This window comes from Xyrauchen texanus, chromosome 26 (genome assembly GCF_025860055.1).
Source record: "Xyrauchen texanus isolate HMW12.3.18 chromosome 26, RBS_HiC_50CHRs, whole genome shotgun sequence".
Classification (NCBI taxonomy): Eukaryota; Metazoa; Chordata; class Actinopteri; order Cypriniformes; family Catostomidae; genus Xyrauchen; species Xyrauchen texanus.
Genome location: NC_068301.1, coordinates 3,555,851 through 3,568,571, shown reverse-complemented (window position 1 = coordinate 3,568,571; position 12,721 = coordinate 3,555,851). Strand labels below are relative to the sequence as shown.

The window sequence follows — 12,721 nt, the reverse complement described above, 5'->3', positions numbered from 1 at the left end:
CACACACACACACAAAAACTAGATCGTATTGTTTCCCATGCAGAATCATTTCAATTGATGCATCGGTGTTTAAATATGCGCAATTAAAAATGTAAATGAAAAAATCTTGACAAATCCTAACGCTCATCTCATTTGCATAAAACATTAGTTCCAACAAAATAATACAAAATAAACACATAAAAAAGTCCACGAAAGGTTCACGCACCCGCCCATTCCACTTGTAAACAACTTGAAGCGCAACACGTCACCAAGAGCTCCGCCGATGACATCATGGCCAACCGCAGCGTCCCCGAGAGCTTCAGCTGTTCTGATTGGTCGCACGGGATCCAGTGGCTCTTCAAAGCACAGTGGTGGGAGGTCAACGTCTCCAAAACAGCCGAGGGACTTATAAATGTTAAGACATTTCCACAGGTGCACAGACACTCGTGGAATGGCAACTTCACTTCTTGGGGTGAGTAGGCTCTCGTGTAGCTACGTTTAAAAAGATGTCATGAATTTTAAACACTCAGATTGCATTTGTTTGCGTTAGGTGCTCTTTCTGTTTTGGTGCGTAATGTTGCAAATCTGCAGATGCGTATTAGTAGTTTTTGCATCTTTCGTTTAAATGGATCGATGGAGATTCCAAATGTTATTGATGTTTTTTTTGTTTGTTTGTTTGTTTGTTCCTGCAAGTGACATCCAATTATCATTTTGGTAAAAAAAAATTAAATAAATGCTTTTAAACTCGCTTCAGATTTCTGACTTTAAAATCTCCATAAATTGTCCCCATTGACTTCCATTGTAAGTGTCTCACTGTAAACACCGATTTATGCTTTTTATTTCCTCAACGCTTTATTAGTAATAAAATGAGTAGTACAAAATAGTTATTCGTGAACGGTGTGTTGTGTCTTCGTGATTAAGATGTTATCATTATTAGAGTATTCCCATCAGCAAATACACCTGTCTCTGAAAGGTTTGAAACAAAGTTGGTTACATTTAAACTAATGCAGCTTTTCGATTTGAAGATATATGTTTAAATTGTACATGTAGGCCTAAAATTCTGTGTCTATTATGTGAGCCAATCCTAATGCACCTGTTGTGTTTATTATTATTATTATTATTATTATTATTATTATTATTATTATGTTCTTGTCTCAGGAGGAACGTAGGGTTGGATCCACTCCATTGGCCATGTTAGCAGCGACCTGTAATAAAATCGGGAGTTCAAGTCCCTCCTCGGACAGCGGCGCGTTTGGAAAAGGAGGATTTCACCCGTGGAAACGCGCAGCGCCCAGCAGCTGTTCTCTCTCGCCGTTCGGAGCGCAACGGAACGATTCATTCAACGCCAGTAGCTCCTTTTCCTTAACTGGCACGAACACCTCCACCAGCCCGTTTGGCAACGACTACCCTGTGTTTCAGACTTCAGTCGCCAACAGTTCCCCGGACCCGTGCGCGCAGTCGGTGTTCATCTCTAAAGTGGACACTCTACAAGGGATTTACCCGAGGATGAGCGTTGCGCACCCGTACGAGACATGGTTCAAATCCGCGCATGCTGGCATCTCCGCCGGGGATGTGGGCACTGGTGGTGGTGGGTCCTCCTGGTGGGATGTGGGCACCGGTTGGATTGATGTTCAAAGCGGAAACGGCGCCGCGCTCCAAAGCTCTCTGCACTCACCCTTGGGTGGGTATAACTCAGACTATTCTTCTCTTACCCACTCCGCGTTCAGTGCCAGCCCGTCTCCTCATCTTCTCACGGGTGGGCAGCACCTGATGGACGGATTCAAACCGGTTTTATCAGCTACTTATTCAGAACCCAACCCAAATTCTATAGCCGGCGCCAATGGACCAGTTTTAGCCGGGTCTCCTGCGGTAACCCTGGCTGGATCTCCCCGCTCAACCTCGCGGCGCTACTCGGGCAGAGCGACCTGTGACTGTCCGAACTGCCACGAGGCGGAGAGACTGGGGCCCGCGGGGGTCAGCCTGCGCAGAAAAGGGCTCCACAGTTGCCACATCCCGGGTTGCGGGAAGGTATACGGAAAGACGTCGCATCTCAAAGCGCATTTGCGCTGGCACACCGGCGAGAGGCCGTTCGTATGTAACTGGCTGTTTTGTGGAAAGCGCTTCACCAGGTCCGATGAGCTCCAGCGGCATTTACGCACACACACCGGGGAAAAACGATTCGCCTGTCCGGTGTGCAACAAGCGCTTCATGCGCAGCGACCACCTCAGTAAACACGTGAAAACGCACAGCGCTGGTGAGCCCGGGTCGAACGGGGTTAAAAAGGGCAGCGATACCGACAGCGAGCAGAGTGGACCGGGCAGCCCGTCCTGTCAGTCCCCTGAAATGATCCACAATACAGAACCCGTCCGGAATGGACTCAACCACTGAGTAAACCTACTGAAAATATGGCACATCATTTTGGAAACATAAGGGGAACACGTGGACGCACCAATTAACCCTCTGATGCATGCATAATTAAATCACAAAATTACAAATTTCACTTATAATAAGTAACAATAACATCATCTTTTTTATTTATTTGTTTACAGAGTGTCAAATATTCTGGATGTAGGTTACTTTACGCACACACATTGAATGTATGTTGTCATACATATTCAAATATAGTGGCACATAACAAGGACAGTCAAATATTATTAAGAGAAGGGGTCAAAAGCATTCACCCCACGCCATTAACTCTGAATGGTTAAAAGTGGTTCTGGTTATGGACACCATCAGAGGGCTATTTTAGCTTTCAGCGCGTAATTAAATCATGCAAGTGCCATTGGTCAAAATAGACGTCTTAAAGATTATTAAATGTGTTTTATGAGCCATGCATCGGCAGAAGGTCTCTCTCAGGTGTTATAGAGATTTTACGTAGTGCTCTGTGGATACTTTATAATGTAGCTAATGTAAATGTGAAATAAACTGCAAAACTGTCTTATTGCTGTCAACACATTCTCCGTTCATTCACGTCTATTTGAGGCACTTTATGAAGATCGAAACATTTCTGAATAACTGCACAGTTGAATTGTATGATTGTAATGAGTGCTTCTTGATTATAGAACTGTTTATAGGCTTGACACAAGTCTATAGAAATTGTAAGAAAACATCACAATGAAATTTGGAGATTTAAAGTGTCAACGGAGCCATTTTTGTACATTAGTTTCAGTAACTTCTTTGACAGTAAATCTGAATTCAGTACAAACTGAAAATGTATATAGACTTGTCTTGAAACTCTATTTATAATTCAGTTTGATTTGTGCTTTGAAGTCTATCAGAGTCGCACTTTGAATCTCTATTTATGATTTTAGGATCAACTCGATCAAGTCTGTTTCTCTTCAGTTTTATTATTATTTAATGGCGCATGTGCATTTGTATTTACTGATCGTTTACTTTAAGTTTGAAAACTTGTAATAAAGTCAAAGTTGACTGTAATATTTGGCTGTTTTGGAGACATGTCCATGTTTGTATTTTGTTATTTTCGTTCCATTGTTGCCATGCGCACAAATTCCAAAAGTAACAATGAAACGGTTTTAGAACACAGATATCATTTTTGAAATGCAACATTTCAGTTCATATAATAATGTATTTGTGCAGTCAATGATGCATCATTCATTTGGAGATGTTTCTATATTTTGTGGGATTTTGTGTTTTAAAGTCACGCACTGAACAAAAATGTTTTTTTTTTTTTTTTTTTTAATCAGCAAAATAATTACTTACAGGTTATAAATAACATTAGAGAATGAACGACGACGTCATATGCTAAGAAGAAAACTGCTTTTGAATATTTTAGAGCATAATGGAGAATAAGCTCTAAATCAATAGAAAATAAGTTAACGTGAAAAATGACAAATAATCATATCATCACATATATAAAAAAATTAAAATAATATATATATATATATATAGTTGCACTTTAATCAGTCCTGGTGAAACTTTGTAATGCGGCATTTTTTGTAGCACTGTCTCCTTAAGATGATTCCCTTATAATGTATTCCTCTTTTGTAAGTCGCTTTGGATAAAAGTGTTTGCCAAATGAATAAATGTAAATGTAAATATCTATTAAACGCTAAATATCAATGATATTAAAGTCAGTGGCATTGCAAATTAATAGATGCTGTTTTCTTCTTTGAACTGTCGAAAACCCCCCGAAAATAACACTGACATTTAAACACGTGCAGTCTCTTAAATATTTAGTCAGGCTAATGTAATGCTAGTCAGCTGGTTGGTGCTGTGAAGTGTGTAAAGCAACTGACCATAGATGATTCAGCCTTTAGCCTACTCATTTGTGCACTGGCTTGCCTAAGACTCCGGTTCGAATCCCGCTTTGAGCAGATGAGTAGGACCAGTTACAGTGGTGCCGTGACCCGGATGGGGGTGTGTGTAATGATAGCTAGCTGGTAGGTAGCAGTGCTGTGTGTAAACTTCACTCCCCTCAGTAATTGACACTAGAGGTTGTATCATTATCCTCATTAGCACACCGGAGTCCTGGGTTCAAATCCCGCTCTGTGCAGTTTGAGCTATACTCGTTACACTAACATTAATCTACTAAACCAGTGCTTTATTTCATTGCAGCTGAACATACAATGCTTATTATAGAAATGCAAGATGTCTAAGCAAACTGGTTGCTTGGAAGCCACCTTACCGCAAACATAACCCCTCAACTCACAAACTCTAGTTGTGTTTTTACAACTTTGCGTTCAATTATTTACAATTAAATTACTATTTTCACGCTGATATTTTTCTTTACAACCTGACTCCAGCTGTGCTCTCTTGTTAGTATTTAGTGTCTCTTAGTGGTCACTGGAACTGAAGCCAAATCTCATGAAGTCCTTCCCCCTTAAAGGGGCAGTTCACCCAAAAATTTTAATTCTCTCATCATTTACTCACCCTCACGCCATCAAAGATGTATGACCTTCTTTCTTCTGCTGAGCACAAATTAAGATTTTAATAAGAATATCTCAGTTCTGTAGATCCAAACAATGCAAGTCAACAGGGTCCAAAACTATGAAGCTTCTTTGAAGCATTCTTCGCGCATATCGCCACCTACTGGGCACGGAGGAGAATTTATAGTAAAGAAGGACTTAAGTAGGGATCTGAATCGATATTTAGTATGATGCACGTGAATCCGTATTTTACGTACTGTCCGTCATACTTTTTGTTCCTTAATCTTTTTCAGTTCACTTGAGCATATGCCTAAAAGACAAGCAGTGTTTTGATTCGTTTTTTGTACGAATCTTCAAGGTGTACGAGTCATTCTCGATCACTTAAATTGTTTGATTCAACGACTTATCAACGTATTTTACACATTTGTCACCACTTACTGGCAATAAATGTTTACTGAACTCATCAATGAACAAATTGTTCGCTTAAGTGATTCATTCAGAGTTGTTCATTGATGCGTGAACTGATTCAAAAGACTCAGTGGGACGAATCAAAATCCCCGTAATATCACGCCCCCTTGATGAAAAACCCCAGGGGCGGGATTCACAAACATGTTCTAGTATTTTAAGTTAGAAATGATGAAAAGGAAACAAAAAATGGAAGTTAATAAAAACTCTTCTTAAGAACGATTCATGAATCCGGCCCGCGGTTCAGTTCACATTTTGACAAAATCCACCAGAATTCGAGTGATTTCCATTATAGCAGAGAATAAAAGCAGAATGATCCTAAAAATGTAACCAGTCATAAAACTTGGCAAAAGTTGCAAATATGAAAACATAAAAAACGGACATAAATGATCTGTTATCAAATGTAATATCACATAAACTGATTGATCTGCTCTTATAATTATTCTGTAGAACGCAACAATATGTTTCATAGAAGAATTCTACAGAAACTAAATCATTTTGTTGTGATTTTTATTGAAATGTAGAATTTTTATGAATGAAATCAGACCAAAACAAGATTCAGGGTTGATGTGAGACCTGTGATTTATCCAAGTACATCCAAAATGTAGCGCAATGCCAATTTCACAACCTACATGTGCCAACACCGTATTGCTTTTACCAGTTGTTGTTCACACTATACAAAATATTCAACATATTATTTATGTCTAAATAATAATAATAATAATAATAAACTAAAAAAACAAGCAAAAAACTAAATATTTGTTTAGTGTTAGCTTGATGTAAACATTGTGGTAAAACACATGTTATGGTGACCACAGAGGTAGGTAGCATTACTCGCTGCATCATTGGGCTCGTCCAGTATTTAGAGCTGGAACAGAACTGAGCATCAGTAGTACACAACAACAGATATAAATACAGAACAGCAGGCAAATCATTATAACATATATCCTTAAAACTAGGGGTTTATAAAAAATTACAGCATAATTTGAGCATGGAAAAGTGCTGAGCAATTATTCTGTAATGTACCTTTAATTCATATTTGTGATCTGTGCTTCAATACTCTGTTAATAAGACAATAAAAACAATCCAAATGCATCAAAAACCATCTTAACTGTATATATATATATATATATATATACATATATAAATCCCACTGCTATTCAGAAAGTTGCTAGGAATGATTATGCACACTATGAACACTAGGTGGCATACTAATATTAGTTAGCACGACAGACTGATGCTTAGGCATACTATGCTTTATAACAGTATATGAAAAAGTATGTAGTATGCAGCAATAAACGCCTAACGTGTTGCATGATTAATTCAGCGAGTGACATCAAGTCATCTCAGAAATATAAATGTTCGGAGTGGAACAGAAGCATACTGCGTGCTGCACAGCATACTGTATACCATTTAAAAAAACAGCATGTAAAACAGTATGCTCTGATAAATGTTTCAAACAGCAGTGTGATAAATTGTTGTCACGGGAACATTTTGGTAATAAAAAAGACTATTTAGCATTTTTAATTCCAATTTTAGGTAAGATTAAATTATTTTAAATGTTATTTAAACATACATTAAAACTATAAAACATGTACTTTTTGGAGCCCAACCCAATAACGATAAAAAAAAAGGGATTAAAATCATAGTTGATAGCACTTCCTGTTCATTTGTCAAACAGGAAATGCTATTCCATTGTGTTCAATGTACACAGAAGTATACACTGGCAGTATGCTAGTATGGAAATATGCTATCCCAAGCATAGCTAGTCTGTAGTGTATTGCCAACTAAAAATAAAACAAATACAAATATCACAAACACACTCTCGCACACGTACACAAACACAAAGATACAGTAACTGTAATCTAAAATACAGACATTATTGGAGGTTAATGGCCAAGAGTGTTTTGAGGTGAATGTGTCGAAACCATATCAGTGAGGTTCGTTCACGTATACTGTATATGTATGTTTACGTACCGTCTCTCTTTTAATTCACCTCCTGCGTGGAGTCAGGACGACAGAAATGTAATGCCGTTCAACATAATAAATTATACAACTCAACGTGGAAAAACGTCCTAGCAAAACCACACAGGATGTTGCTCTCGCAAAGTGCGTGCTTTGGAAATCGCGTTTTCATTTAGGTAGTGCTTCTGTCTGGGAGGCATTTCTGGAGTGACCTTTGACCCCCGTTACTGCCAGGCGTCCCTCAGTGGCATCTTGGGCACGTGTGACTGCATTTCCACCGGGTGGTTTGGGAGGGGGTCCCCCCGGTATGTTATTGTTTTTTCATTGGTCGTGGGGACGTATGCTGAATCCTGTTTTGAGACATAAAATAGATATTTTTATGGCGAACATGTAGTCATGGTTACACAGCCCACACATTTAAACTTGACATGCTATAATTGAATGTGCAAAAATGGGATTTTAGATCTAGGGTTCTATTTTCGTGAGTTACGCTCACAACTTTTATTAATGCGCTGTCTTTGTTATATGGTTGGTGCTTGAGGGAATGGACTGTATAATAGGACGCAGACGCTGGAATAACCGGAGAAGAATTTCAGAATTAAATTACACATGATCCAGCCTTTTTGTGCATTGCGCGGGGAATTTTGCCAAACCCACTTGCGCTTAGACTTAGCGTATTCTTGCACAAAAATACCAAAAATCATGGCCATGCCCACTGACTTTGTGATTATGACTTAAGGCATTGCACAGTGCCTAATGCTTGCGCTCTTAAAATAGGGTCCCTATCGCGGTACAGAAGATTTTGAAGTGCAAAACAACTTAAATTTCGGCCCATATATCACACAAAGCTGTTGTATAGACTCAGAAGACTGAAGTGCACAAGTCGTATGGACAGCCTCGACAGCCTCTTTTCCCATTCACTGTCATTCTATGCAAGAGCAGCAGGAACATTCTACAAAACTTCTCCTTTTGTGTTCCAATGCAAAAAATGAGTTTTTTTGGGTGACTTATTTGTTTAAATTTCAATTCAAATGTTTTATTTTGCTTATACAAGACATCCACACATATAAAGCCTACACGCACCTTTTGGCTTCCTTCAAACTGTTGGTTGGGGTTTGTCGGCCACAAACAGTTTCTAGTTCTCAGTAGTTGTCTGACTCCGGCCAGCATGCAGATACCCAACATCACCGTCAGGAGGAAAACACTGAGGAACATCTTAAAGGAACGGCGACTCCAAACACACACTGTTGAGAGAGACGAAACTGTAAACAACAGAAATTCCTCTGATCTCTCTGATCTGCCCACAGGAAAGTCGTATTGCTCCGATGTTGCTCTTTCACTCCCAATCATGTCTGTTTGAAGTATCAACTTTGTTTTCTGATGTTTGGCCAAAAATACAAAAAGTAGGACTGTCAATCGCTTACTTCTTATAATCGAGTTAACAACATGATATGCATGATATCTACCTTGATGAGTATTTAGAGCTTCCTCTTTCTTTTGAGTTCATAAAACGGACACTTTTTAAGTAACCTGAATTGTTGTTTTGTTGTTTTGAGTTTAATGAACTTGTCTTTTTAAATTGAACTGAAACTGGACAGGCCATTTCTATTTCACAGCATGTTTGCATGGTGTTCGACAGGCAGAGTAGACGTTAAAATGAAGTTTTATATAATGTGTCTTTGTGCAAGAGAATGTAAATGGGGAGACTTGTTACGGTTTAATGTTATGTTGTGTTATTTAGAAAAGTTTCTGTTATGTTGGAGTTTTGGGGGTTACCATTATGGGGAATAGTGGAGCTTGAGATTTGGTTGAGGAAAGGTACATGTTATTAAAGATTTATTGCTAAGCAACTGTAATGCTAAACAAAGTCGCCTATAGAGATACAAGTTAACATGCATTCAACATGCTAGCATCACTGTACTGGCTAATAGTGGCTAAAACTTCAGGCCAATAGTACCAGTTGCTTCTGAAATTTCGAAGTGCTTAAAACACTGCACGCTGAGGACATCTGCTGGTCACAAGTGTGTACATGCAATGGGAACACTCAGCTACAAAGACACAATGCATTGAAAATTATTTATTGTTCTGTATTTGTCATGACTGTCTACAATATCCTAGAATAAACAGATTGAATATTTGAAGAATATGTAGAACCTCGTTAGCCAAAACATTATGACCACTCACAGGTGAAGCGAATAACGTTGATCATCTCCTAACAAGGCCACATGTCCAGGACTGGGTAGATTAGATGGTAAGCAAACAATCAGTTCTCGTAGTCAACATGTTGAATGCAGGAGAAATGGGCAGGTAGACCTGAGCGACTTTAACAAGGGCCAAACTGTTACGACTAGACGACTGTGCACCGCACCCTGCTGCGTATGGGACTGCGTAGCCGTAGACTGGTCAGGTTACCCACGATGACATTTGTCCACCGTGACAAGCGCCTACAATGGGCACGTGAGCGTCGGAACTGGACCTTGGAGAAGTGGAAGAAGGTCGCCTGGTACGATGAGTCCCGTTGTCTTTTACACCACGTGGATGGCCGCGTACGTCAATTTAACACGTGCCACCTCCCTAAACATCATAGCAGACCAGGTACACCCCTTCATGGCAACGGTATTCCCTGATGGCTGTGGCCTCTTTCAGTAGGATAATGCACCCTGCTATATTGCACACATTGTTCGGGATTGTTTTGAGAAACATGATGACGAGTTCAAGGTGTTGCTCTGACCTCCAAATACCCCAGATCTCAATCCGATTGAACATCTGTGGGATGTGCTGGACCAACAAGTCCGATCCAAGGCGACTCCATCTCGCAAATTACAGGACTTAAAGGATCTGCTGCTAATGTCTTGGTGTCAGATACCACAGGACAACTTCAGGGGTCTTGTAGATTCCATGCCTCGGATGGTCGGTGCTGTTTTGGCGGCAAGCGGAGGACCAACAGCATATTAGGCAGATGGTCATAATGTTTTGGCTCATCAGTATATATAAGTTGGCCTTTTTATGATTACTGTTTTTAATAAGTTTTTATTTTATGTTCTAAAACAACACTGTGTTTTGTATTAACAAATGTTACAAATTAACATTTTATTAACTTTTAAATTAGAGGCAAGGAGTAACATAATTTTTTTGAGTTCTGCTAACTTATTAGGGTTTACCGTGTACACCTGCGTCAGATGGACGCTTTTAGAGCATCTTACTTGGGTTACGTCGCATCATAAATCATAAATGTAGCATCAGGTTGTTGTGTCAAGTTAAATGTAGTTTGAAACCTAGAAAAATACATCTTGAGACACCTACATTTAGAATTCCTCTCCGTCCGGCTGTGTTTGAACGGAAGAATGCGTTCTCATCTTGTGCTGTCGCTAGTATCAAACAAGCCTGAGTGTGGTTTGTTGCCTATCCAGCTGGAGTTTTGCTTACTGCCCCCTGCTATAAACAGATGGTACTTCAAGCTTGAACTGATCAGATGGTAGGAATATGCTATATTACAGTCCGAAAACATGATTAATTGCACCTATTTTTGTAACGCATTCTTTACATAATGAATCGCACTGCATTAATGCGTTAAATCAACATTCCTATAAATTAAAATTAAAATATACTGTGGAAGGGCGGGTCGTTATTCTGCACACCCGACCCCTAATCAGGCTAATTAACCCTCGAGAGGGATAAGGGCCGACTGAAGACGGCAGTGCGACAGAGAGAGAGATTTACGGACAGCTGTCCGACACCTGTGTGTTTGTGTTTGTCTTTATGGTTCAGTTTTATATTAAACTGTTAATTAAATTGTCAAGCCGCTTCTTGCCTCCTCCTATCCATTGACCCCTTTACACTGGTGCCTGAGATGGAGGAGGGATGCATCGTAGTGGGGTTCTCGCTGCTACCATCCACCCGAAAGGAGCAGCCGCGGCCATCTGCCGGGGGACGGAGGAGACCGGCCGCCTGGAAGCGGAGGAACGGCTGCCGACTACGAGGGGAGGAGGGTTCCCAACCAACCACCTGGAGCGGTTACCGCTGCCAGGGGCGGGGGAGACCCATATCGTCCACCAAAAACACGGCGGGGCGTTCCGTCCGCCAGGGGCCTGTGTGTGTGTTTTTGGTTCAGTTTTATATTAAACTATTATTTATATCGGCAAGCCGCTTCTCGCCTCCTCCTTTCCCTTAATCCCTTTACATATACACAAAGTTGGCATACAGTGAGAGTATAAAGCTATGAAATAAATGCAAATAGCATAACTCTTTGAAGAACTCTAGATATTTGCAATAATATAGTAACAATTGAGATATTTAAGAGATCTCATTGGTGATTTCTCCTTCCTGTGGCTTGTTTTGCCCCCCCTGACTCTCTCTTACAAAGTCACTTACCCGAATGTAACACTTACCCCTCACTGTTTCTTGGAAACAGCCTGAACTATTGTGTGTTAGTGTGTGAATCTTCATTCTCTGTCCTCAGCCCTACTTGCAGATCACCATGGAAACTTACCAAATGTCAAAATGCTACTTTATCGTCTTTGTGTTTGGACCAAACTGGATCTGAGCCAAACGTACTACATTACCTAATAGTTGACCACTTGTCCTCTGTAAGTGAACAGTCCAGTTTGTTTTCCAGCTGTTGTTAATGTCTTAACTGTATGTGATGAGGAGGAGGGCGTGGCCCATCACGGCCGGCGCTAAATCAGCCAATCAGCAGGAGAGTGAGATAAGGGGCGGCCGGAGATGCCGGTTCGAGAGAGAGAGACGCATGCAGCCGCGTTGCATGTGTGTATGTGTTCTTATGTTTTATGTTGTTTTAAGTTCATTTATATCATTAAAGTTCATGTTTACTGTTCAGCCGTTTCCCGCCTCCTCCTTGCCCGTCCTTAGACTGTTACACTGTAGAACTGAGAAACATCTGGCAGATTTTTGGGTCATGAATGCATTCTTGTGCTTATTTTGTCCTAAACAAATGTATCCATTTGCCACAATTTCACCATCACATTTATGGTTTTTAGAAGTATTTAGGTTTTTACTTTACTTTTAATATCATAACTGTTTCTCTTGGTCAGCAATGAGATAAAATGGAGATTAAGAACTGTAGAGTGTTTTGCTGAAGTCTTCTGCATTTCAGACAGGGCTCGACTGGGAATAGAAATAGGCCTGGGATTTGACATGGCAACTGGCCCAAAAGTCGTTGAAGGGAGGGGGGATGGGTTGGGAGGCTGAAGTAGTGGGATGTTGGGTGTCCAAAATTTGTTGAGGGGGGGTGTTCGCTGTCCTTTTCTGCATAGCACGCCACCATTTTGTGGTCCTTTCTGCATAACGCGGCGGCTCAATTTGGCTTGTCGCGACCCATTTGGCCCATTTTGCAGCCGACCCACCGGTCCGCTTGTTTCTACCTCTGGACAGTCCGCCCCAGATTGGCCCAAAAGTGTGTCGGCCAA

At 40.5% G+C, this 12,721-nt stretch overlaps 2 protein-coding genes across 3 annotated transcripts in view; one reads left to right on the top strand and one right to left on the bottom strand.

Moving 5' to 3' along the window:
* Positions 1-377: 377 nt before the first annotated feature.
* On the top strand, positions 378-3,416 carry LOC127619795 (transcription factor Sp8-like). Its single transcript, XM_052092785.1, has 2 exons — positions 378-451; positions 1,138-3,416. Exons 1-2 carry the CDS (start codon positions 392-394, stop codon positions 2,365-2,367), a joined length of 1,290 nt encoding a protein of 429 aa, XP_051948745.1. The 5' UTR covers positions 378-391; the 3' UTR covers positions 2,368-3,416.
* Positions 3,417-5,839: 2,423 nt separating this feature from the next.
* LOC127619789 (integrin beta-8-like) overlaps positions 5,840-12,721 on the bottom strand; it is a 33,129-nt gene continuing 26,247 nt past the window's right edge. For both annotated transcript variants that reach the window (XM_052092772.1, XM_052092773.1), the window contains exons 14-15: positions 8,379-8,539; positions 5,840-7,645 (exon numbers count right to left, since the gene is read on the bottom strand). In XM_052092772.1, the coding sequence (XP_051948732.1) occupies positions 7,520-7,645; positions 8,379-8,539 (287 nt within the window). In that variant the 3' untranslated portion in view covers positions 5,840-7,519. The remainder of the gene's footprint in view (positions 7,646-8,378; positions 8,540-12,721) is intronic.